The sequence below is a fragment of the Salmo salar genome, chromosome 01 (genome assembly GCF_965601325.2).
Source record: "Salmo salar chromosome 01, fSalSal1, whole genome shotgun sequence".
Classification (NCBI taxonomy): domain Eukaryota; kingdom Metazoa; phylum Chordata; class Actinopteri; order Salmoniformes; family Salmonidae; genus Salmo; species Salmo salar.
Genome location: NC_138291.1, coordinates 106,556,561 through 106,584,263, shown reverse-complemented (window position 1 = coordinate 106,584,263; position 27,703 = coordinate 106,556,561). Strand labels below are relative to the sequence as shown.

Genomic DNA, 27,703 nt, shown 5'->3' with positions numbered 1-27,703 from the left:
GAACAGGTTCTTGTTCCAAGGAATAGAAAGAATAAGGTAGTTTGATCACATCACAATAGTTTGATTACAGAACACTAGTACATTTATCAGACAAGGCTGCAGTGCCTCAATAGCACTGATTCAACCAGGTAAATGTATCAGCTAGTTGTCTTTTGAAATGTGTTATACTATGTTATTACATTTACATTTACATTTAAGTCATTTAGCAGACGCTCTTAACCAGAGCGACTTACAAATTGGTGCATTCACCTTATGATATCCAGTGGAACAACCACTTTACAATAGTGCATCTAAATCTTTTAAGGGGGGGGGGGGGGGGGTTAGAAGGATTACTTTATCCTATCCTAGGTATTCCTTAAAGAGGTGGGGTTTCAGGTGTCTCCGGAAGGTGGTGATTGACTCCGCTGTCCTGGCGTCGTGAGGGAGCTATCCATTGTTATTGTAGAATTAATGCTACAGTATTGCTTTCCTGGTTTCAAGTTATGTTAGTCTTTATCTTTATGATGAATGTAATTGTCTTCTTCAGGAATGAAGGTGACTCAACTAGACTGTCTGTGTGTGATTCTTCTACATCTCCTACACACAGCAGGCTCTGGTACAGTAGAATACACATTTAATATCTCACTGCCTTTAATACCTCTGTGTGTGTGATTCTTCTACATTTCCTACACACAGCAGGCTCTGGTACAGTTGTCACATCCTGACCAGTATAAGGGGTTATTTGTTATTGTAGTTTGGTCAGGACGTGGCAGGGGTGTGTTTGTTTAGAGTGTTTCGGGGTTTGTTGGGCAATGTTCTGTTTTAAGAGGGGTGTTTGTTTAGAGTGTTTCGGGGTTTGTTGGGCTATGTTCTGTTTTAAGAGGGGTGTTTGTTTAGAGTGTTTTGGGGTTTGTTGGGTTATGTTCTTGTCAGTCTATTTCTATGTTAGTTCTAGTATGTCTATTTCTATGTGATGTTTGTTGGGTTGACCTTCAATTGGAAGCAGCTGCTCCTAGTTGCTTCTAATTGAAGGTCCTATTTAAGAGGGGTGTTTTTTCTATGGGATTTGTGGGTAGTTGTTCCTTGTTTAGTGTTTGTTGCACCTGACAGGACTGTTTCGTTTTTTTTTTGTATACGTATTTAGTTGTTTCCCCTTCTTCAAATAAAAAGAAGATGAGTATACATATTCCCGCTGCATTTTGGTCCAATCCTTATGACAACAGTAGAATACACATTTAATATCTCACTGCCTTTAATACCTCTGTGTGTGTGATTAATATGATCTCATTGTGTCTTTAGTCACTATTGTGGTCTTAAGGGTTCTACACGGTCTAAACAAATGGAGCCGACGGAGGTCCTTTTGCTTCTCTGTCTACATAGTTCTACGTACTTTTGTCCGTCGGCTCCGTTGGGTAAACTGTGGAGATCCCTTTAGGGTGTCTGGCCTAAGGTGATTTCCTCTCCTGGTCTCCTTTCCTTCATCTGCACTGGTGTATGTGTGTGTGTGATTAATATTATCTCATTGTGTCTTTAGTTGCTTGTGTAGTGTTAAGGTGCATAACCTAAGGTGGATTCCTCTCCTATTCTCCTTTCCTTCCTCTGCACTGATGTAAAAACTAAACTAAAGGTGAATCCAACTCTTCTGTAGGCATCCACCCTATAGTACTGCTATATATACTACAGTGTATAGTACTGCTATATATACTACAGTGTCTAGTACCACTATATATACTACAGTGTATAGTACTACTATATATACTACAGAGTATAGTACTACTATATATACTACAGTGTATAGTACTACTATATATACTACAGTGTATAGTACTACTATATATACTAAAGTGTATAGTAGTATAGTACTACTATATATACTACAGTTTATAGTAGTATAGTACTACTATATATACTACAGTATATAGTACTACTATATATACTACAGTGTCTAGTACTACTATATATACTACAGTGTCTAGTACTACTATATATACTACAGTATATAGTACTACTATATATATTAAAGTGTATAGTAGTATAGTACTACTATATATAGTACAGCGTATAGTACTACTATATATACACTACAGTGTATAGTAGTATAGTACTACTATATATGCTACAGTGTATTTCAGATCAGTGCAGATGAGAGGGACGACCACTTTAAACTATTGAAACTGTTAATCTGTCTGTTCTCTTCAGAGAAGTTTGAGGTTCTTGGTCCAACTGATCCCATTGTTGCTGTGGCTGGTGATGACATCATTCTGCCATGTTACCTCAAACCCAACATCAGCGCTGAGGACATGACAGTGGACTGGCTGAACCTGGACTTCAAAGACAGTCGTGTCTATCGTTACCAAAACCACAGAATCATACGAGATTATCAGATTCCCTACTATAGAGGAAGAACTTCACTGTTTGAAGAGGAGCTGTGGAGGGGAAACACCTCTTTGAAACTGACCAGGGTACAAGGCACTGATGAGGGACGTTACAAATGCTTTATTAAGGCAAAGAGCTGGTATGATGATTTCACTATTCAAGTCCTCGTTAAAGGTGAGGTTTATTTTCATGTTAATGTAATAATCTAACTACAGTACAATGACATCAACTCTTTTCTTCATATTACTGGATACAGTATGTGTCTATTTGTTCACAGCCTGTCACCAGTTAACATCCAGTCTACCTGTGTGTCTGTAGCTGTAGGATCCAAGCCAGTGGTGTCCATTGAGGGACACAGAGAGGGAGGGATGGGTCTGCTGTGTGAATCAGAAGGCTGGCACCCTGAGCCTGAGCTGGCGTGGCTGGACAGTAAAGGAGTCCATCTCTCTGCTGGACCTCCTGAAACACACAGAGACTTCAAGGGATTCTACAGAGTCAAACAACATGTCATTGTCCAGGAGACTGACACCAACCGCTTTACCTGCAGAGTCCAACAGAGCCGGATCAATGAGAAGATGGAGACAGAGGTTCACCTCCCTAGTGAGTAACAACATAATATTATTTAGACATGAAACACTAGAGATATTGATGTGTTAATGTCCAGTATATGTTTTAACCAAAGGCTTTGAGACAACAATACAAAAGATTAGTGTTTATTATGATACACTCCACTGCTGTGTGGTAGTATTAGTACCAAACCCTGTTGTTGATATGTGTGGTATTATTAGTACCAAACCCTGTTGTTGATATGTGTGGTAGTATTAGAACCAAACCCTGTTGTTGATGTGTAATGATGTGTGTGGTAGTATTAGTACCAAACCCTGTTGTTGATGTGTAATGATGTGTGTGGTAGTATTAGTACCAAACCCTGTTGTTGATGTGTAATGCTGTGTGTGGTAGTATTCGTACCAAACCCTGTTGTTAATGTGTAATGATGTGTGGTAGTATTAGTACCAAACCCTGTTGTTGATGTGTAATGGTGTGTGTGGTAGTATTAGTACCAAACCCTGTTGTTGATGTGTGATGATGTGTGGTAGTATTAGTACCAAACCCTGTTGTTGATGTGTAATGATGTGTGGTAGTATTAGTACCAAACCCTGTTGTTGATGTGTAATGATATGTGTGGTAGTATTAGTAACAAACCCTGTTGTTGATGTGTAATGATGTGTGGTAGTGTTAGTATCAAACCGGGTTGTTGATGTGTAATGATGTGTGTGGTAGTATTAGTACCAAACTCTGTTGTTGATGTGTAATGATGTGTGGTAGTATTAGTACCAAACCCTGTTGTTGATGTGTGGTAGTATTAATACCAAACCCTGTTGTTGATGTGTAATGATGTGTGGTAGTATTAGTACCAAACCCTGTTGTTGATGTGTGGTAGTATTAGTACCAAACCCTGTTTTTGATGTGTGGTAGTATTAGTACCAAACCCTGTTATTGATGTGTAATGATGTGTGGTAGTATTAGTACCAAACCCTGTTGTTGATGTGTATTGCTGTGTGTGGTAGTATTAGTACCAAACCCTGTTGTTGATGTGTAATGATGTGTGGTAGTATTATTACCAAACCCTGTTGTTGATGTGTGATGATGTGTGGTAGTATTAGTACCAAACCCTGTTGATGTGTAATGATGTGTGGTAGTATTAGTACCAAACCCTGTTGTTGATGTGTAATGATGTGTGTGGTAGTATTAGTACCAAACCCTGTTGTTGATGTGTGGTAGTATTAGTACCAAACTCTGTTGTTGATGTGTAATGATGTGTGGTAGTATTAGTACCCAACCCTGTTGTTGATGTGTAATGATGTGTGTGGTAGTATTAGTACCAAACCCTGTTGTTGACGTGTAATGATGTGTGTGGTAGTATTAGTACCAAACCCTGTTGTTGATGTGTAATGATGTGTGGTAGTATTAATACCAAACCCTGTTGTTGATAATTTGTAAGTCGCTCTGGATAAGAGTGTCTGCTAAATGACTTAAATGTAAATGTAATGTGTAATGATGTGTGTGTTTTAGGTGAGTTATTTGATTACGCAACCCCATTGAGAATGGCCTTCATTGTGTTATGCTGTCTGGGAGCCGTCACTGTGATTGGGTTAGCTCTGGCTATCTACTGCATATGCAATCAGAAAGGTAATGGAAAGATGTCACGAATGTTGAATTGTTTTTTTCCAGTGCTTTTTTCAACCTCAACACATTCACAGTGGTTGTATTCTAAGGATACAGGATAATATACTACATGTGCAGGTGACTAATATGTTAACACTGATGACTGATTTTAACCTGCAGGTGATTCACATGTTAACACTGATGACTGATTTTAATCTGCAGGTGATTCACATGTTGGCACTGATGACTGATTTTAATCTGCAGGTGTGATAATAGATAAAGATTAACTAAACAGACTAAAGCTTCTAGTGTTCATGTTAATGATGTTGTCACTGTCTTCCATCTACTCTACATGTTTACAGATTACCTCAAGAAGGAGAAGGGTAAGTATTGTCTTCAGATCATAACGTTATACACAGTTGAAGTCGGAAGTTTATATACACTTAGGTTGGAGTCATTAAAACTCGTTTTTCAACCACTCCACAAATTTCTTGTTAACAAACTATAGTTTTTGAAAGTCGGTTAGGTCATCTACTTTGTGCATGACACAAGTAATTTTTCCAACAATTGTTTACAGACAGATTATTTCACTTATAATTCACTGTATCACAATTCCAGTGGGTCAGAAGTTTACATACACTAAGTTGACTGTGCCTTTAAACAGCTTGAAAAATCTCTGAAATTGTTGTCATGGCTTTAGAAGCTTCATTTGAGTCAATTTGAGGTGTACCTGTGGATGTATTTCAAGGCCTACCTTTAAACTCAGTGCCTCTTTGCTTGACATCATGGGAGAATCAAAAGAAGTCAACCAAGACCTCAGAAAAAAATATTGTCGACCTCCACAAGTCTGGTTCATCCTTGGGAGCAATTTCCAAATGCCTGAAGGTACCACATTCATCTGTACAAACAATAGTATGCAAGTATAAACACCATGGGACCACGCAGCCGTCATACCGCTCAGGAAGGAGATGAACGTACTTTGACGCGAAAAGTGCAAATCAATCCCAGAACAACAGCAAAGGACCTTGTGAAGATGCTGGAGGAAACAGGTACAACAGTATCTATATCCACAGTAAAATGAGTCCTATATTTTTCTTATTTTTTTAATTTCACCTTTATTTATCCAGATAGGCCAGTTGAGAACAAGTTCTCATTTACAACTGCGACCTGGCCAAGATAAAGCATAGTGGTGCGACAAGAACAACAACACAGAGTTACACATTTAAACAAACGTACAGTCAATAACACAAAAGAAAAGAAAAATAGAAAGATCTATGTATAGTTTGCGCAAATGTAGAAGAGTAGGGAGGTAGGCAATAAATAGGCCATAGAGGCGAAAATAATTACAATTTAGCATTAATACTGGAGTGATATATGTGCAGATGATGATGTGCAAGTAGAGACACTGGGGTGCAAAAAAGCAAGAGGGTAGTAATAATATGGGGATGAGGTAGTCGGGTGTGCTATTTACAGATTGGCTGTGTACAGGTACAGTGATCTGTAAGCTGCTCTGACAGCTGATGCTTAAAGTTAGAGAGCGAGATATAAGACTCCAGCTTCAGAGATTTTTGGAATTCGTTCCAGTCATTGGCAGCAGAGAACTGGAAGGAAAGGCAGCCAAAGGAAGTGTTGACTTTGGGGATGACCAGTGCAATATACCTGCTGGAGCGCGTGCTATGGGTGGGTGTTGCTATGGTGACCAGTGAGCTGAGAAGGCGGGGCTTTACCTAGCAAAGACTTATAGATGACCTGGAGCCAGTGGGTTTGGCGATGGATATGTAATGAGGGCCAGCCAACGAGAGCATAGAGGTCGCAGTGGTGGGTAGTATATGGGGGCTTTGGTGATAAAACGGATGGCACTGTGATAGACTACATCTAGTTTGCTGAGTAGAGTGTTGGGAGCTATTTTGTAAATGACATCGCCGAAGTCAAGGATCGGTAGGATAGTCAGTTTTACGAGGGTATGTTTGGCGGCATGAGTGAAGGAGGCTTTGTTGCGAATTAGGAAGCCGATTCTAGATTTAATTTTGGATTGGAGATGCTTAAAGTGAGTCTGGAAGGAGAGTTTACAGTCTAACCAGACACCTAGGTATTTGTAGTTGTCCACATATTCTAGGTCAGAACTGTCCAGAATAGTAATGCTAGTTGGGCGGGAGGGTGCGGGCAGCAATTGGTTGAAGAACATGCACTTAGTTTTACTAGCATTTAAACGCAGTTGGAGGCCACGGAAGGAGTGTTGTATGGCGTTGAAGCTTGTTTGGAGGTTTGTTAGCACAGTATCCAAAGAAGGGCCAGATGTATACAGAATGGTGTCGTCTGTGTAGAGGTGGATCAGAGAATCCCCAGCAGCAAGAGCAACATCATTGATATATACAGAGAAAAGAGTCGGCCCGAGAATTGAGCCCTGTGGCACCCCCATAGAGACTGCCAGAGGTCCGAAGAACAGGTCCTCCGATTTGACACACTGAACTCTATCTGAGAAGTAGTTGGTGAACCAGGCGAGGCAGTCATTTGAGAAGCCAAGGCTATTGAGTCAGCTGATAAGAATGCGGTGATTGAGAGTCGAAAGCCTTGGCCAGGTTGATGAAGACTGCTGCACAGTCAGATGGCGGTTATGATATCGTTTAGGACCTTGAGCGAGGACGAGGTGCACACATGACCAGCTCGGAAACCAGATTGCATAGTGGAGAAGGTACGGTGGGATTCAAAATGGTTGGTGATCTGTTTATTAACAGGATGGATATAGGTCTATAACAGTTTGGGTCTAAGGTGACACCCCCTTTAAAAAGGGGGATGACCGCGTCAGCTTTCCAATCTTTGTGGATCTCAGACGATACGAAAGAGAGATTGAATAGGCTAGTAATAGGGGTTGCAACAATTTCGGCAGATCATTTTTTGAAAGAGAGGGTCCAGATTGTCTCGCCCAGCTGATTTGTAGGGATCCTGCAGTTGCTACAGGGGGTGCTGAGGTGTTGACTGGGGTAGGGGTAGCCAGGTGGAAAGCATGGCCAGCTGTGGAAAAATGCTTATTGAAATTATCGCTTATCGTAGATTTATTGGTGGTGACAGTGTTTCCTATCCTCAGTGCAGTGGGCAGCTGGGAGGAGGTGCTCTTATTCTCCATGGACTTTCCAGTGTCCCAAAACGTTTTGGAATTAGTGCTACAGGAAGCAAATTTCTGTTTGAAAAAACTAGCCTTAGCTTTCCTAACTGACTGAGTATATTGGTTCCTGACTTCCCCGAAGAGTTGCATATCGCAGGGGCTATTCGATGCTAATGCAGAACGCCACAGGATGTTTTTGTGCTGGTCAAGGGCAGTCAATTCTGGTGTGAACCAAGGGCTATATCTGTTTATAGTTCTACATTTTTTGAATGGGGCATGCTTATTTAAGATGGAGAGGAAAGCACTTTTGAAGAGCAACCAGGCATCCTCTACTGACGGGATGAGGTCAATATCCTTCCAGGATACCCGGGCCAGGTTGGTTAGAAAGGCCTGCTCGCTGAAGTGTTTTAGGGAGCGTTTGACAGTGATGAGGGGTGGTCGTTTGACCGTGGACCCATTACGCACGCAGGCAATGAGGCAGTGAACTCTGAGATCCTGGTTGAAGACAGCAGAGGTGTATTTAGAGGGCAAGTTGGTCAGGATGATATCTAAGAGGGTGCCCATGGTTACGGATTTTGGGTTGTACCTGGTAGGTTCCTTGATAATTTGTGTGAGATTGAGGGCATCTAGTTTAGATTGTAGAATGGCCGGGGTGTTAAGCATATCCCAGTTTAGGTCACCTAACAGTACGAACTCTGAAGATAGATGGGGGCAATCAATTCACATATGGTGTCCAGGGCACAGCTGGGGGCTGAAGGGGGTCTATAACAAGCGGCAACGGTGAGAGACTTGTTTCTGGAAAGGTGGATTTTAAAAGAAGAAGCTTGAATTGTTTGGGCACAGACCTGGATGGTATGACAGAACTCTGCAGGCTATCTCTGCAGTAGATTGCAACTCCGCCCCCTTTGGCAGTTCTATCTTTTCGGAAAATGTTATAGTTAGGGATGGAAATTTCAGAATTTTTGGTGGCCTTCCTAAGCCAGGATTCAGACACGGCTAGGACATCCGGGTTTGTGGAGTGTGCTAAAGCAGTGAATAAAACAAACTTCGGGAGGAGGCTTCTAATGTTAATATGCATGAAACCAATGCTTTTATTGTTACAGAAGTCAATAAATGAGAGCACCTGGGGAATGGGAGTGATGCTGGAGGCTGCAGAGCTTGGGTTAACCTCTACATCACCAGAGGAACAGAGGAGGAGTAGGATAAGAGTACGGCTAATGGCTAAAAGAACTGGTCGTCTAATGCGTTCGGAAAAGAGAGTAAAGGGGGCAGGTTTCTGGGCACAGAAGGGTAGATTCAAGGCATAATGTACAGACAAAGGTAGGGTAGGATGTAAGTACAGTGGAGGTAAGCCTAGGCATTGAGTGACAATAAGAGAGGTTTTGTCTCTAGAAGCACCATTTAAGCCAGGTGCGGTCACCGCATGTGTGGAGGGTGGAACAACAGAGCTAGCTAAGGCATATTGAGCAGGGTTGGAGGTTCTACAGTGAAATAAGACAAAAATTACTATCCAAAACAGCAATAGACAAGGCATATTGACATTAGGGAGAGGCATGTATAGCCGAGTAATCATAGGGTCCAGTGAGTAGCTAGGCGAGTTGGAGGCACAGATTCAGACAGCTAGCAGGCCGGGGCTAGCAGCAGGCTAGCAGATGGGCCTCAGGGGGACGTCGCAACGGGGGAGCCTGTTGTAACCCCCTCGGACGGTTACGTTGGCAGACCAGTTGGGATGGATCAGCAGGGCTCCGTGTTGGCAGCAAGGGGTCCAGGCCAATTTGCAAAAGAGTTAATTGAAGCTCAGGAATTGCTTGATAGATCTATTCAGCTAGCTGGGAGATGGGCCTAGATTAAAGATTAGCTCCAGGCTAACTGGTGCATGCTTTGGGACAGAGGCGTTAGCCAGGAGTAGCCAGTCGGATAGCAGCTAGCTAACTGCGATGATCCGGAGTAAAGGTTCAGAGCTTGCGGTAGGAATCCAGAGATATGGTGGAGAAAAGCAGTCCGATATGCTCTGGGTTGATATCGCGCTGTGCAGGCTGGCAGGAGTTGACCGGGCTAAAGCTGGCAGATGTCCCAGTTAACGGTGATGGCTAACTAGCAGCGGCTAACTGACTACTAGCTAGTAGCTGGCTAGCTTTTATTTTATGGAAAAGATGATGTTTGTTTCTGAACCATGCATCATACATTTAAGTCATTTAGCAGACGCTCTTATCCAGAGCGACTTACAAATTGGTGCATTCACCTTATAATATCCAGTGGAACAACCACTTTACAATAGTGCATCTAAATCTTTTAAGGGGGGGGGTTAGAAGGATTACTTTATCCTATCCCAGGTATTCCTTAAAGAGGTGGGGTTTCAGGTGTCTCCGGAAGGTGGTGATTGACTCCGCTGTCCTGGCGTCGTGAGGGAGGGGGTTACGTTTCTAAAGTATAAAAAATAGCAGATCCATAACGCAATGGGTGAGGCGGGTTGCAGGAGAGTATGTTCAGTCCGTAGATGGACAAATTAGATAAAAAATATATACAAAGAAAGAAACAATATATACAAGGGACGGGATAAGACAATGAAAACATCCCACTGCTACGCCATTTATATCGACATAACCTGAAAGGTCGCTCAGCAAGGAAGAAGCCACTGCTCTAAAACCGGCATAAAAAACCCAGACTACGGTTTTCAACTGCACATGGGGACAAAGATCGTACATTTTGGAGAAATGTCTTCTGGTCTGATGAAACAAAAATAGAACTGTTTGGCCATAATGACCATTGTTATGTTTGGAGGAAAAAGGGGGGAGGCTTGCAAGCCGAAGAACACCATCCCAACCTTGAAGCACGGGGGTGGCAGCATCATGATGTGGGGGTGCTTTGCTGCAGGAGGGACTGGTGCACTTCACAAAATAGATGGCTTCATAAGGCAGGAAAATTATGTGGATATATTGAAGCAACATCTCAAGACATCAGTCAGGAAGTTAAAGCTTGGTTGCAAATGGGTCTTCCAAATGGACAATGACCCCAAGCATACTTCCAAAGTTGTGGCAAAATGGCTTAAGGACAACAAAGTCAAGGTATTGGAGTGGCCATCACAAAGCCCTGACCTCAATCCCATAGAAAATTTGTGGGCAGAACTGAAAAAACATGTGCGAGCAAGGAGGCCTAAAAAACCTGACTCAGATACACCAGTTCTGTCAGGAGGAATGGGCAAAAATTCACCCAACTTATTGTGGGAAGCTTGTGGAAGGCTACCCAAAACGTTTGACCCAAGTTAACCTCTTGAGGATACCCTAGGATAGGGGGCGCCACAGCGCATTTTGAAAAAAAATCGTTCCCATTTTCAACGGCCTACTAATCAAACTCAGAAGATAGGGCATGCATATACTTATTATATATGGATAGAAAACACTCTAAAGTTTCTAAAACTGTTTGAATGGTGTCTGTGAGTATAACAGAACTCAAATGGCAGTCAAAACCCCGAGACCGATTGAAACAAGAAGTGGAATTCTGAATTGTGGACTTGACTTCTCATCTTTCCTTATTAATCACACCGTTAACCATGGTTCAGTGAGCACTTCCTATTGCTTCCACTAGATGTCGCCAGTCCTTTCACAGTGGTTTGAGCCTTATAGAGTCAAAACTCAGTGAATGACACGAGTTTGAAATTGGTCACAGGGGATGGGCCATCACCATTATGACGCCGGCGGCCATGTCTGCCCCCACCTTTGGAAACGGTTTTAAAGGCCATGACATCATCCCCCTCGAATCTTATTGGCTCTCTTGGTGTTAGAGGCCCTGAAGATTTATTTTATACAACGTTTGACATGTTTGAACGAACCTACATGCGCGAGGATTGCTTTTATTATGAACTTCAGAGCTGCGCTTGGAGAGAGCCATAGGACGCGCTACCAACATCAGGCTAATGGAACGTGAAGTATGGACTTTTTGACCGAACATACATCTGTTGTGGACCTGGGATGCTTTCTGATGAAGACAACTAAAGGTAGGCGATTATTGACAATATTATAGAAGATGAGATGGTTCATGCTGTTGCGTCCAAGATGGCGCCGAGCTCTGTATATTAGCTCATTTTCTGAGTATCGCATCTCCTTTTATCGCAAAGTGTGATTACCCAGTAAAGTTAATTTAAAATCTGGTATGACGGGTGTTCTCAAGAGATATTCATCTATAAATGTTAGATTGACAATATACATTTAAAAAATCGTTATAGTATAGCAATTTATTGAAATGTAGCATTGTTTACCGGGACGCTTTTGAGGGGAAATTAGGTAGTCAACGTCAGACAGAGATGTAAAATGCTGTTTTTATATATAAATATGACCTTTATTGAACAAAAGAATGCATGCATTGTATAACATGATGTCCTAGGGGTGCCATCTGATGAAGTTTGTAAAAGGTTAGTGCTGCATTTAGCTGTTTATTGATTATATGTGATGCAAGTGGTTGGTCGGAAAATGGCTATGAAGCTGCTTTTTACGATGGACTCATCTAATATAATCTAATGATTTGCTTTTCCTGTAAAATCTTTTTGAAATCGGACGACGTGGGTCGATTCAGGAGAGGTGTATCTATAAAAAATAAAAAAAAATATTATTTAAAAAAAAAACAAATTATGATATTTTTTTAATGCTAATTGGCGATATGATTTTTCGCTGGATTTTGATCCCGCTAACGGGATCAGATGCTGACAACTTAAAGGCAATGCTACCAAATACTAATTGAGTGTATGTAAACTTCTGACCCACTGGGAACGTGATGAAAGAAATAAAAGCTGAAATAAATCAATAATTCTATCTACTATTATTCTGACATTTCACATTCTTAAAATAAAGTGGTGATCCTAACTGACCTAAAACAGGGATTTTTTACAAGGATTAAATGTCAGGAATTGTGAAAAACTGAGTATAAATGTATTTGGCTAAGGTGTATGTAAACTTCCGACTTCAACTGTAAACCAATGTCTCTTCCGTAGATCTAACTTCTAGTGAAGTAGGAAACGCACAATGTTCTGCATATTAATGTTCCCTGACTTTCATCTGATGTTGGAACATTGATATGAGACAAGGAGTCCCAGAGAGAGAATACATCTTCTAGTGTTCATGTTAATAATGTTCTCACTGTCTTCCATCTACTCTACATATTTACAGATGAAATCATGGAGGAGAAGGGTAAGTAGTGGCTTCAGATCATCACTTTGCTAGATTTATGAAAGCACATTTTATGTTTATTTATTTGTTGACCACAAAGGGCAATCGGTAGTCGATACATCCATTTTTGGACTGATAAATGTATTATATGTACCCATTAATTCTTGAGGAATATAACTTATTAAATATTAAAGAGCTTAGTTTAACGCCGTACTCCAAAATTCAAGTTTTTTTTTACCTCAATGTTTGTAAACAAAGAAAATGTAAACAAACACTATATAGCCTCCAAACATATTTAAAACTAAAATGTTGATACAGTATCATGGATGGTCAGTGCTTGCATCCATAGCTCTGTCTATGAATTTGGGAGTAATATTATTTCTCCAGACCCTCCCTCAGCTTTTTACCAAAACAACAGTGGCTGGGATCACGCTTTGTTATTGTTTCAACTTCTGATTGGCCCTAGTTGTTCCTTCTGATGGTAGAACAGTGGTATGAGACAAGGGCCGGGATTCAATTCAAATAATATCACTCCATTATAACAAAGCACACTATAACAGACTTTTAAAGGTAGTTTAAGTTTGAGTCAACATGTGCAGTGTTTACCATGAATGTGATCTATGCGAATGCAGGTGGAAAATGCCTTTAAAATGTGCATTCTCAGCTGTGAAGTGTCCTGCTGTATAGCACACATTGGATTGAAACCCGACCAAGGAGTCCCAGAGAGAGACTACATGTTCTAGTGTTCATGTTAATGATGTTCTCACTGTCTTCCATCTACTCTACATGTTTAAAGATGTCCTCAGGAAGGACAAAGGTAAGTAGTGTCTTCAGTTCATCACTTTTATAACATTATAACCAATGTCTCTTCTATAGATGTAACTTCTAGTGAAGTAGGAACCACATAATGTTGTGCTATTAATGTTTCCTGACTTTTATCTGCTGTTGGAACATTGATATGAGACAAGGAGTCCCAGAGAGAGACTACATCTTCTAGTGTTCATGTTAATGATGTTCTCACTGTCTTCCATCTACTCTACATGTTTACAGATGACCTCAAGAAGGAGAAGGGTAAGTATTGTCTTCAGATCATAACGTTATACACAGTTGAAGTCTGAAGTTTATATACACTTAGGTTGGAGTCATTAAAACTCGTTTTTCAACCACTCCACACATTTTTTTGTTAACAAACTATAGTTTTTGCAAGTTGGTTAGGTCATCTACTTTGTGCATGACACAAGTAATTTTTCCAACAATTGTATACAGACAGATTATTTCACTTATAATTCACTGTATCACAATTCCAGTGGGTCAGAAGTTTACATACACTAAGTTGACTGTGCCTTTAAACAACTTGAAAAATCTCCGAAATTGTTGTCATGGCTTTAGAAGCTTCATTTGAGTCAATTGGAGGTGTACCGGTGGATGTATTTCAAGGCCTACCTTTAAACTCAGTGCCTCTTTGCTTGACATCATGGGAGAATCAAAAGAAGTCAACCAAGACCTCAGAAAAAATATTGTCGACCTCCACAAGTCTGGTTCATCCTTGGGAGCGATTTCCAAATGCCTGAAGGTACCACATTCATCTGTACAAACAATAGTATGCAAGTATAAACACCATGGGACCAGGCAGAAGTCATACCGCTCAGGAAGGAGACGCGTTCTGTCTCCTAGAGATGAACGTACTTTGACGCGAAAAGTGCAAATCAATCCCAGAACAACAGCAAAGGACCTTGTGAAGATGCTGGAGGAAACAGGTACAAAAGTATCTATATCCACAGTAAAATGAGTCCTATATTTTTCTTATTTTTTTTATTTCACCTTTATTTATCCAGATAGGCCAGTTGAGAACAAGTTCTCATTTACAACTGCGACCTGGCCAAGATAAAGCATAGTGGTGCGACAAGAACAACAACACAGAGTTACACATTTAAACAAACGTACAGTCAATAACACAAAAGAAAAGAAAAATAGAAAGATCTATGTATAGTTTGTGCAAATGTAGAAGAGTAGGGAGGTAGGCAATAAATAGGCCATAGAGGCGAAAATAATTACAATTTAGCATTAATACTGGAGTGATATATGTGCAGATGATGATGTGCAAGTTGAGACACTGGGGTGCAAAAGAGCAAGAGGGTAGTAATAATATGGGGATGAGGTAGTCGGGTGTGCTATTTACAGATTGGCTGTGTACAGGTACAGTGATCTGTAAGCTGCTCTGACAGCTGATGCTTAAAGTTAGAGAGCAAGATATAAGACTCCAGCTTCAGAGATTTTTGGAATTCGTTCCAGTCATTGGCAGCAGAGAACTGGAAGGAAAGGCAGCCAAAGGAAGTGTTGGCTTTGGGGATGACCAGTGCAATATACCTGCTGGAGCGCGTGCTATGGGTGGGTGTTGCTATGGTGACCAGTGAGCTGAGAAGGCGGGGCTTTACCTAGCAAAGACTTATAGATGACCTGGAGCCAGTGGGTTTGGCGATGGATATGTAATGAGGGCCAGCCAACGAGAGAATAGAGGTCGCAGTGGTGGGTAATATATGGGGGCTTTGGTGATAAAACGGATGGCACTGTGATAGACTACATCCAGTTTGCTGAGTAGAGTGTTGGGAGCTATTTTGTAAATGACATCGCCGAAGTCAAGGATCGGTAGGATAGTCAGTTTTACGAGGGTATGTTTGGCGGCATGAGTGAAGGAGGCTTTGTTGCGAATTAGGAAGCCGATTCTAGATTTAACTTTGGATTGGAGATGCTTAAAGTGAGTCTGGAAGGAGAGTTTACAGTCTAACCAGACACCTAGGTATTTGTAGTTGTCCACATATTCTAGGTCAGAACTGTCCAGAATAGTAATGCTAGTTGGGCGGGAGGGTGCGGGCAGCAATTGGTTGAAGAACATGCACTTAGTTTTACTAGCATTTAAACGCAGTTGGAGGCCACGGAAGGAGTGTTGTATGGCGTTGAAGCTTGTTTGGAGGTTTGTTAGCACAGTATCCAAAGAAGGGCCAGATGTATACAGAATGGTGTCGTCTGTGTAGAGGTGGATCAGAGAATCACCAGCAGCAAGAGCAACATCATTGATATATACAGAGAAAAGAGTCGGCCCGAGAATTGAGCCCTGTGGCACCCCCATAGAGACTGCCAGAGGTCCGGAGAACAGGTCCTCCGATTTGACACACTGAACTCTATCTGAGAAGTAGTTGGTGAACCAGGCGAGGCAGTCATTTGAGAAGCCAAGGCTATTGAGTCAGCTGATAAGAATGCGGTGATTGAGAGTCGAAAGCCTTGGCCAGGTTGATGAAGACTGCTGCACAGTAAGATGGCGGTTATGATATCGTTTAGGACCTTGAGCGTGGACGAGGTGCACACATGACCAGCTCGGAAACCAGATTGCATAGTGGAGAAGGTACGGTGGGATTCAAAATGGTTGGTGATCTGTTTATTAACAGGATGGATATAGGTCTATAACAGTTTGGGTCTAAGGTGACACCCCCTTTAAAAAGGGGGATGACCGCGTCAGCTTTCCAATCTTTGTGGATCTCAGACGATACGAAAGAGAGATTGAATAGGCTAGTAATAGGGGTTGCAACAATTTCGGCAGATCATTTTTTGAAAGAGAGGGTCCAGATTGTCTCGCCCAGCTGATTTGTAGGGATCCTGCAGTTGCTACAGGGGGTGCTGAGGTGTTGACTGGGGTAGGGGTAGCCAGGTGGAAAGCATGGCCAGCTGTGGAAAAATGCTTATTGAAATTATCGCTTATCGTAGACTTATTGGTGGTGACAGTGTTTCCTATCCTCAGTGCAGTGGGCAGCTGGGAGGAGGTGCTCTTATTCTCCATGGACTTTCCAGTGTGCCAAAACTTTTTGGAATTAGTGCTACAGGAAGCAAATTTCTGTTTGAAAAAACTAGCCTTAGCTTTCCTAACTGACTGAGTATATTGGTTCCTGACTTCCCCGAAGAGTTGCATATCGCAGGGGCTATTCGATGCTAATGCAGAACGCCACAGGATGTTTTTGTGCTGGTCAAGGGCAGTCAATTCTGGTGTGAACCAAGGGCTATATCTGTTTATAGTTCTACATTTTTTGAATGGGGCATGCTTATTTAAGATGGAGAGGAAAGCACTTTTGAAGAGCAACCAGGCATCCTCTACTGACAGGATGAGGTCAATATCCTTCCAGGATACCCGGGCCAGGTTGGTTAGAAAGGCCTGCTCGCTGAAGTGTTTTAGGGAGCGTTTGACAGTGATGAGGGGTGGTCGTTTGACCGTGGACCCATTACGCACGCAGGCAATGAGGCAGTGAACTCTGAGATCCTGGTTGAAGACAGCAGAGGTGTATTTAGAGGGCAAGTTGGTCAGGATGATATCTAAGAGGGTGCCCATGGTTACGGATTTTGGGTTGTACCTGGTAGGTTCCTTGATAATTTGTGTGAGATTGAGGGCATCTAGTTTAGATTGTAGAATGGCCGGGGTGTTAAGCATATCCCAGTTTAGGTCACCTAACAGTACGAACTCTGAAGATAGATGGGGGCAATCAATTCACATATGGTGTCCAGGGCACAGCTGGGGGCTGAAGGGGGTCTATAACAAGCGGCAACGGTGAGAGACTTGTTTCTGGAAAGGTGGATTTTAAAAGAAGAAGCTTGAATTGTTTGGGCACAGACCTGGATGGTATGACAGAACTCTGCAGGCTATCTCTGCAGTAGATTGCAACTCCGCCCCCTTTGGCAGTTCTATCTTTTCGGAAAATGTTATAGTTAGGGATGGAAATTTCAGAATTTTTGGTGGCCTTCCTAAGCCAGGATTCAGACACTGCTAGGACATCCGGGTTTGTGGAGTGTGCTAAAGCAGTGAATAAAACAAACTTCGGGAGGAGGCTTCTAATGTTTATATGCATGAAACCAATGCTTTTATTGTTACAGAAGTCAATAAATGAGAGCACCTGGGGAATGGGAGTGATGCTGGGGGCTGCAGAGCTTGGGTTAACCTCTACATCACCAGAGGAACAGAGGAGGAGTAGAATAAGAGTATGGCTAAAAGAACTGGTCGTCTAATGCGTTCGGAAAAGAGAGTAAAGGGGGCAGGTTTCTGGGCACAGAAGGATAGATTCAAGGCATAATGTACAGACAAAGGTATGGTAGGATGTGAGTACAGTGGAGGTAAGCCTAGGCATTGAGTGACAATAAGAGAGGTTTTGTCTCTAGAAGCACCATTTAAGCCAGGTGCGGTCACCGCATGTATGGAGGGTGGAACAACAGAGCTAGCTAAGGCATATTGAGCAGGGTTGGAGGTTCTACAGTGAAATAAGACAAAAATTACTATCCAAAACAGCAATAGACAAGGCATATTGACATTAGGGAGAGGCATGTATAGCCGAGTAATCATAGGGTCCAGTGAGTAGCTAGGCGAGTTGGAGGCACAGATTCAGACAGCTAGCAGGCCGGGGCTAGCAGCAGGCTAGCAGATGGGCCTCAGGGGGACGTCGCAACGGGGGAGCCTGTTGAAACCCCCTCGGACGGTTACGTCGGCAGACCAGTTGGGATGGATCGGCAGGGCTCCGTGTTGGCAGCAAGGGGTCCAGGCCAATTTGCAAAAGAGTTAATTGAAGCTCAGGAATTGCTTGATAGATCTATTCAGCTAGCTGGAAGATGGGCCTAGATTCAAGATTAGCTCCAGGCTAACTGGTGCATGCTTTGGGACAGAGGCGTTAGCCAGGAGTAGCCAGTCAGATAGCAGCTAGCTAACTGCGATGATCCGGAGTAAAGGTTCAGAGCTTGCGGTAGGAATCCAGAGATATGGTGGAGAAAAGCAGTCCGATATGCTCTGGGTTGATATCGCGCTGTGCAGGCTGGCAGGAGTTGACCGGGCTAAAGCTGGCAGATGTCCCAGTTAATGGTGATGGCTAACTAGCAGCGGCTAACTGACTACTAGCTAGTATATATACAAAGAAAGAAACAATATATACAAGGGACGGGATAAGACAATGAAAACATCCCACTGCTACGCCATTTATATCGACATAACCTGAAAGGTCGCTCAGCAAGGAAGAAGCCACTGCTCTAAAACCGGCATAAAAAACCCAGACTACGGTTTTCAACTGCACATGGGGACAAAGATCGTGCATTTTGGAGAAATGTCTTCTGGTCTGATGAAACAAAAATAGAACTGTTTGGCCATAATGACCATTGTTATGTTTGGAGGAAAAAGGGGGGAGGCTTGCAAGCCGAAGAACACCATCCCAACCTTGAAGCACGGGGGTGGCAGCATCATGATGTGGGGGTGCTTTGCTGCAGGAGGGACTGGTGCACTTCACAAAATAGATGGCTTCATAAGGCAGGAAAATTATGTGGATATATTGAAGCAACATCTCAAGACTGAAAGTTAAAGCTTGGTTGCAAATGGGTCTTCCAAATGGACAATGACCCCAAGCATACTTCCAAAGTTGTGGCAAAATGGCTTAAGGACAACAAAGTCAAGGTATTGGAGTGGCCATCACAAAGCCCTGACCTCAATCCCATAGAAAATTTGTGGGCAGAACTGAAAAAACATGTGCGAGCAAGGAGGCCTAAAAAACCTGACTCAGATACACCAGTTCTGTCAGGAGGAATGGGCCAAAATTCACCCAACTTATTGTGGGAAGCTTGTGGAAGGCTACCCAAAACGTTTGACCCAAGTTAAACAACTTATAGGCAATGCTACCAAATACTAATTGAGTGTATGTAAACTTCTGACCCACTGGGAACGTGATGAAAGAAATAAAAGCTGAAATAAATCAATAATTCTATCTACTATTATTCTGACATTTCACATTCTTAAAATAAAGTGGTGATCCTAACTGACCTAAAACAGGGATTTTTTACAAGGATTAAATGTCAGGAATTGTGAAAAACTGAGTATAAATGTATTTGGCTAAGGTGTATGTAAACTTCCGACTTCAACTGTAAACCAATGTCTCTTCCGTAGATCTAACTTCTAGTGAAGTAGGAAACGCACAATGTTCTGCATATTAATGTTCCCTGACTTTCATCTGATGTTGGAACATTGATATGAGACAAGGAGTCCCAGAGAGAGAATACATCTTCTAGTGTTCATGTTAATAATGTTCTCACTGACATCCATCTACTCTACATATTTACAGATGAAATCATGGAGGAGAAGGGTAAGTAGTGGCTTCAGATCATCACTTTGCTAGATTTATGAAAGCACATTTTATGTTTATTTATTTGTTGACCACAAAGGGCAATCGGTAGTCGATACATCCATTTTTGGACTGATAAATGAATTATATGTACCCATTAATACTTGAGGAATATAACTTATTAAATATTAAAGAGCTTAGTTTAACTGCCGTACTCCAAAATTCAAGTTTTTTTTACCTCAATGTTTGTAAACAAAGAAAATGTAAACAAACACTATATAGCCTCCAAACATATTTAAAACTAAAATGTTGATACAGTATCATGGATGGTCAGTGCTTGCATCCATAGCTCTGTCTATGAATTTGGGAGTAATATTATTTCTCCAGACCCTCCCTCAGCTTTTTACCAAAACAACAGTGGCTGGGATCACGCTTTGTTATTGTTTCAACTTCTGATTGGCCCTAGTTGTTCCTTCTGATGGTAGAACAGTGGTATGAGACAAGGGCCGGGATTCAATTAAAATAATATCACTCCATTATAACAAAGCACACTATAACAGACTTTTAAAGGTAGTTTAAGTTTGAGTCAACATGTGCAGTGTTTACCATGAATGTGATCTATGCGAATGCAGGTGGAAAATGCCTTTAAAATGTGCATTCTCAGCTGTGAAATGTCCTGCTGTATAGCACACATTGGATTGAAACTCGACCAAGGAGTCCCAGAGAGAGACTACATCTTCTAGTGTTCATGTTAATGATGTTCTCACTGTCTTCCATCTACTCTACATGTTTACAGATGACCTCACTGAGAAGATAGGTAAGTAGTGTCTTCAGATCATCATTCTGATAACATTATTAGAACCACAAAGTTAAATTTTCTCAAATTTACCAACTTTAAGTAGGAAAAAATGTAAGAAGGTTATTTTGAGCACATTGAAGATCTTCCTTCTGATGTTGGAACATTGATATGAGACAAGGAGTCCCAGAGAGAGACTACATCTTCTAGTGTTCATGTTAATGATGTTCTCACTGTCTTCCATCTACTCTACATGTTTACAGAGGTCCTCAGTAAGGAGAAGGGTAAGTAGTGTCTTTAAATCATCACTTTGATAACATTATGTAAACCGATGTCTCTTCTTTCTATAACTTCTAAAGAAGTAGAACACACATAATGTTGTTCACATTAATGTTCCCTGACTTTTCTTAATATCTATGTCTACAGCTGTGGTTGAGAAGGATCTCACTAGTCAATTGGGTAAGTTGTGTCCTTCATATCCCAGTGTCTTCAGACCATAGTATGGTGTTCTAGAACAGGATGTGTTGAGGCTGTAGAGGACCACTAGACTAGAGAGAGGTAGTCTCTGATACACCTGGATCACTGATGGACCAGCCACATTTAATTAATGAAATTAAGACGTGGTGGTAGGGTAGAATATCTTCATTGGAGAAGTTGTCTAACAGAGGTACCCTGGACTCATTTAGGTGATGGAACTCAATTAGGATTTGCAACGTTTGAGAAGTGATATGAGACAAGGAGTCCCAGAGAGAGACTATATCTTCTAGTGTTCATGCTAATGATGTTCTCACTGTCTTCCATCTACTCTACATATTTACAGATGTCCTCAGGAAGGAGAAGGGTAAGTAGTGTCTTCAGATCATCACTTTGCTGGATTTACATAAACCATTTTATGTAGATGTTTTGTTGTTGAGCACAAAGGGACAATCGGTAGTTGCTACATCAATGTTTTGACTTATAAATGAAATGTGTACCGATTGATTCTTGAAGAATATAACTTATTACCATGATTAAAGATCTTAGTTTAACTGTCTGTACCCCATCAGAACCCAAAATATAACCTTGTTTTACTCTCAATGTTTGTAAACAAAGTAAATGTAAACAAACACTATATGGCCTCCAAACATATTTAAAACTATAATTTTGATACAGTATCATGGATGGTCAGTCCTTGCATCCATAGCTCTGTCTATGAATTTGGGAGTGATATTATTTCTCCAGCCCCTCCCTCAGCTTATTACCAAAACAACAGTGGCTGGGATCACGCTTTGTTATTGTTTCAACTTCTGATTGGCCCTAGATGTTCCTTCTGATGTTGGAACAGTGGTATGAGACGAGGGCCGGGATTCAATTCAAGGCGAATTATAACGCAGCACACTATAACAGACTTTTAAAGGTAGTTTATGCTTGAGTCGACATGTGCAGTGTTTACCATGAATGTGATCTCTGCGAATGCAGGTGGAAAATGCCTTTAAAATGTGCATTGTCAGCTGTGAAGTGTCCTGCTGTATAGCGCACACTGGATTGAATCCCGACCAAGGAGTCCCAGAGAGACTAGATCTTCTAGTGTTCATGTTAATGATGTTCTCACTGTCTTCCATCTACTCTACATGTTTACAGATGACCTCAAGAAGGAGAAAGGTAAGTAGTGTCTTCAGATCATCACTTTGATAACATTATTAGAACCAAAAATGTTGAATTTTCTCACATTTACCGACTTTAAGTAGGAAGAAATGTACTGTTATTTTGAGCACATTGAAGATGTTCCTTCTGATGTTGGATCATTGATATTTTTTTATTTCACCTTTATTTAACTAGACAAGTCAGTTAACATTAAATTCTTATTTTCAAATATGGCCTAGGAACAGTGGGTTAACTGCCTTGTTCAGGGGTAGAATTACAGATTTTCACCTTGTCAGCTCGGGGATTTGATCTTGCAACCTTTCGGTTACTAGTCCAACGCTCAAACCGCTAGGCTACCTGCCGACCCAATATGAGACAAGGAGTCCCAGAGAGAGACTACATCTTCTAGTGTTCATGTTAATGATGTTCTCACTGTCTTCCATCTACTCTACATGTTTACAGATGACCTCACTGGGAAGCTAGGTAAGTAGTGTCTTCAGATCATCACCTTAATAACAACATTATGTGAACCAATGTTTTTTTTATAATATTTCTTTTTAACCGTTATTTAACTAGGCAAGTCAGTTAAGAACAAATTCTTATTTTCAATGATGGCCTAGGAACAGTGGGTTAACTGCCTTGCTCAGGGGCAGAACGACAGATTTTGTACCTTGTCAGCTCGGGGATTCAATCTTGCAACCTTTCGGTTACTAGTCCAACACTCTAACCGCTAGGCTACGCTGCCGCCCCAAGTTACATCTTCTATAGACGTAACTTCTAGGGTAGTAGAAAACACACTAATGTTGATGTTCTAGAACAGCATGTGTTGAGGCTGTAGAGGACCACTAGACTAGAGAGAGGTAGTCTCTGATACACCTGGATCACTGATGGACCAGTCACATTAATGTTGATGTTCTAGAACAGGATGTGTTGAGGCTGTAGAGGACCACTAGACTAGAGAGAGGTAGTCTCTGATACACCTGGATCACTGATGGAGCAGTCACATTAATGTTGATGTTCTAGAACAGGATCTATTGAGGCTGTAGAGGACCACTAGACTGGAGAGGTAGTCTCTGATACACCTGGATCACTGATGGACCAGTCACATTAATGTTGATGTTCTAGAACAGGATGTGTTGAGGCTGTAGAGGACCACTAGACTAGAGAGAGGTAGTCTCTGATACACCTGGATCACTGATGGACCAGTCACATTAATGTTGATGTTCTAGAACAGGATGTGTTGAGGCTGTAGAGGACCACTAGACTAGAGAGAGGTAGTCTCTGATACACCTGGATCACTGATGGACCAGTCACATTAATGTTGATGTTCTAGAACAGGATGTGTTGAGACTGTAGAGGACCACTAGACTAGAGAGAGGTAGTCTCTGATACACCTGGATCACTGATGGACCAGTCACATTAATGTTGATGTTCTAGAACAGGATGTGTTGAGACTGTAGAGGACCACTAGACTAGAGAGAGGTAGTCTCTGATACACCTGTATCACTGATGGACCAGTCACATTAATGTTGATGAAATTAAGACGTGGTGGTAGGGTAGAATATCTTCATTGGAGAAGTTGTCTCACAGAGGTACGCTGGACTCATTTAGGTGGTGGAACTCAATTAGGATTTGTGGCGTTAGGGAAATGATATGAGACAAGGAGTCCCAGAGAGAGACTATATCTTCTAGTGTACATGTTCAAAGCAAATTTTATTGGTCACATACACATGGTTAGCAGATGTTAATGCGAGGGTAGCGGTATGCTTGTGCTTCTAGTTCCAACAGTGCAGTAATATCTAACACTTCCCAAGAGCTACCTACTACACACAAATCTAAAGGGGTGAACGAGAATATGTACATATAAATATATGGATGACAGATGGCCGAGCGGCATAGGCAAGGGTCAGTAGATTCTATAAAATACAGTTTATTCATGTGATATGAGTAAAGTAAGATATGTAAACATTATTAAAGTGGCATTATTTAAAGTGGCATTGTTTACTGTGACTAGTGTTCCATTTATTAAAGTGTCTAGTGATTGGATCTCAGTGTAGGCAGCAGTCTCTCTGAGTTACTGATTGCTGTTTAGCAGTCTGGTGGCCTTGAAATAGAAGCTGTTTTTCAGTCTCACAGTCCCAGCTTTGATGCACCTGTACTGACCTCGCCTTCTGGATGATAGTGGTGTGAACATGCAGTGGCTCAGGTGGTTGTTGTCCTTGATGATATTTTTGGCCTTCCTGTGACATCGGGTGCTGTAGGTGTCATGGAGGGCAGGTAGTTTGCCCCCGGTGATGCGTTGTGCAGACCACCCTCTAGAGAGCCTTGCGGTTGTGGGCGGTGCAGTTGCCGTACCAGGCTGTGATACAGGCAGACAGGATGCTCTCGATTGTGCATCTGTAAAGGTTAGTCAGGGTTTTGGGTGACAGGCTAAATTTCTTCAGCCTCCTGAGGTTAAAGAGGCGCTGTTGTGCTTTCTTTACTACACTGTATGTGTGGGTGGACCATTCCAGTTTGTCTGTGAGGTGTACGCCCACGAACTTTAAACTTTCCACCTTCTCCACTGCTGTCCCTTCGGTGTGGATACAGGGGTGCTCCCTCTGCTGTTTCCTGAAGTCCATGATCATCTCCTATGTTTTGTTGACGTTGAGTGAGAGGTTGTTTTCCTGACACCACACTCCGAGTGTCCTCACCTCCTCCCTGTAGGCTGTCTCGTCGTTGTTGGTTATCAAGTCCACTACTGTTGTGTCGTCTGGAAACTTGATGATTGAGTTGGAGGCGTGCGTGGCCACGCAGTCGTGCGTGAACAAGGAGTGCAGGAGAGGGCTGAGCACACACCCTTGTGGGGCCCCAGTGTTGAGGGTCAGCGTAGTGGAGATGTTGTTTCCTACCTTCACCACCTGGGGGCGGCCCGTCAGAAAGTCCAGAACCCAGTTGCACAGGGAGGGGTTGAGACCCATGGCCTCCAGCTTGATGATGAGCTTGGAGGGTACTATGGTGTTGAATGCTGAGCTGTAGTCAATGAACAGCATTCTTACATAGGTATTATTTTTGTCCAGATGGGATAGGGCAGTGTGCATTGTGATGGCGATTTCGTCATCTGTGGACCTGTTGGGGCGGTTTGCAAACTGAAGTTGGTCTAAGGTGGCCGGTAAGGTGGTGGTGATATGATCCTTGACTAGCCTCTCAAAGCACTTCATGATGACAGAAGTGAGTGCGACGGGCAGTAGTTATTTAGTTCAGTTATCTTTGCCTTCCTGTGTACAGGATCAATGGTAGCCATCTTGAAGCATGTGGGGACAACAGACTGGGAGAGGGACCGCTTAAATATGTCTGCAAACACACCAACCAGCTCGTCTGCGCATGCTCTGAGGACACAGCTAGGGACACCGTCTGGGCCAGCAACCTTGCCAGGGTTAACACGTTTAAATGTTTTACTCACGTCAACCGCTGAGAAGGGGGGGGGGGGGGGGCGCAGTCTTGTTAGCGAGCCGCGACGGTGGCACTGTATTATCCTCAAAGCGGGCAAAGAAGGTGTTTAGTTTGTCTGGAAGCGTGACGTCGGAATCTGTTACGTGGCTGTTTTGTTTTTGTAGTCTGTGATTTCCTGTGGAACCTGTAACATGTTAATGATGTTGTCACTGTCTTCCATCTACTCTGCATATTTACAGATAACCTCAGGAAGGAGAGGGGTAAGTAGTGTCTTCAGATCATCACTTTGCAAGAATTATGTGAAGCATTTGAAGTCTTTTTTTTGTTGCTGATCACATTGAAGATGTTCCTTCTGATGTTGGAACAGTGGTATGAGACAAGGGCCGGGATTCAATTCAAGGCGCATTATAACACAGCACACTATAACAGACTTTTAAAGATATTTTACGCTTGAGTCGACATGTCCAGTGATTACCATGAATGTGATCTCCGTGAATGTCGGTGGCAAATGCCTTTAAAAAGTGCATTGTTAGCTCTGATGTGCCCTGCGGTATACTGCACACTAGATTGAATCACGACCAAGGAGTCCCAGAGAGAGACTACATCTTCTAGTGTTCATGTTAATGATGTTCTCACTGTCTTCCATCTACTCTACATGTTTACAGTTAAGCTCTGGGAGGAGAATAGTAAGTACAGTAATATCTTCAGATTATCACTTGGATAACATTATGTAAACAAATGTCTCTTCTGTAGATGTAACTTCTCATGAAGTAGAAAACACATCATGTTGTGCATATTAATGTTCCCTGACTTTTATCTGATTTTGGAACATTGATAGGGTAAGTAGTGGCTTCAGATCATCACTTTGCTAAATTTACGTAAACACAATTTTTTTTGAGCACAATGGGACAATCGGTAGTTGGTGCATCCATTTTTTGACTTTTAAATTCATTTTGTACCCATTGATTCTTGAAGAATATAACTTATACATGATTAAATAGCTTAGTTTAACTGTTGTACTCCATCAGAACCCTAAATATAACCTTGTTTTATCTCAATGTTTGTAAACAGAGTAAATGTAAGCAAACTCTGTACAGCCTCCATACATATTTAAAACTATAATGTTGATACAGTATCATGGATGGTCAGTCCTTGCATCCATAGTTCTGTCTATGATTTTGAGAGTGATATTATTTCTCCAGACCCTCCCTCAGCTTATTACCAAAACAACAGTGGCTGGGATCACGCTTTGTTATTGTTTCAACTTCTGATTGGCTCTAGATGTTCCTTCTGATGTTGGAACAGTGGTATGAGACAAGGGGCGGGATTCAATTCAAGGTGCATTATAACACAGAACACTATAACAGACTTTTAAAGGTATTTTACACTTGAGTCGACATGTGCAGTGTTTACCATGAATGTGATCTCTGTGAATGCCGGTGGAAAATGTCTTTAAAAAGTGCATTGTCAGCTGTGAAGTGCCCTGCCGTATAGCACACATTGGATTGAATCCCAACCAAGGAGTCCCAGAGAGAGACTACATCTTCTAGTATTCATGTTAATGATGTTCTCACTGTCTTCCATCTACTCTACATATCTACAGCTAACCTCTCGGCCCAGACTATTAAGTAGTGTCTTCAGACCATCATTCTGATAACATTATTAGAACCACAAAAGTTTAATTATTTCGAATTTACCGACTTTAAGTAGGAAAAAATGTAAGAAGGTTATTTTGAGCACATTGAAGATCTTCCTTCTGATGTTGGAACATTGATATTAGACAAGGAGTCCCAGAGAGAGACTACATCTTCTAGTGTTCATGTTAATGATGTTCTCACTGTCTTCCATCTACTCTACATGTTTACAGATTACCTCAAGGAAGAGACGGGTAAGTAGTGTCGTCAGATCATTACGCTACTAGCATTATGTAAACAAATGT

At 41.9% G+C, this 27,703-nt stretch overlaps 1 protein-coding gene across 3 annotated transcripts; it reads left to right on the top strand.

The window, feature by feature from the left end:
* Window positions 1-26,595, top strand: LOC106592896 (butyrophilin subfamily 2 member A1). Of its 3 annotated transcripts, XM_082978654.1 has the most exons (15): window positions 1-128; window positions 527-595; window positions 2,179-2,529; window positions 2,674-2,955; window positions 4,429-4,545; window positions 4,884-4,904; window positions 12,784-12,804; window positions 13,580-13,600; window positions 13,834-13,854; window positions 19,914-19,934; window positions 21,136-21,168; window positions 21,530-21,550; window positions 22,330-22,350; window positions 22,795-22,815; window positions 26,004-26,595. In XM_082978654.1, the coding sequence occupies exons 2-15, from the start codon at window positions 529-531 to the stop codon at window positions 26,030-26,032; spliced, it is 1,047 nt and encodes a 348-aa protein (XP_082834780.1). In that variant the 5' UTR covers window positions 1-128; window positions 527-528; the 3' UTR covers window positions 26,033-26,595. The 3 variants fall into 3 exon arrangements, with proteins under 3 accessions (XP_082834780.1, XP_082834795.1, XP_082834788.1); XM_082978662.1 differs by lacking the exon at window positions 1-128 and having other exon boundaries at window positions 374-595; XM_082978669.1 differs by lacking the exons at window positions 13,580-13,600; window positions 13,834-13,854; window positions 19,914-19,934; ... (3 more) ...; window positions 22,795-22,815; window positions 26,004-26,595 and having other exon boundaries at window positions 12,784-12,812.
* The last annotated feature ends 1,108 nt before the right edge of the window (window positions 26,596-27,703 follow it).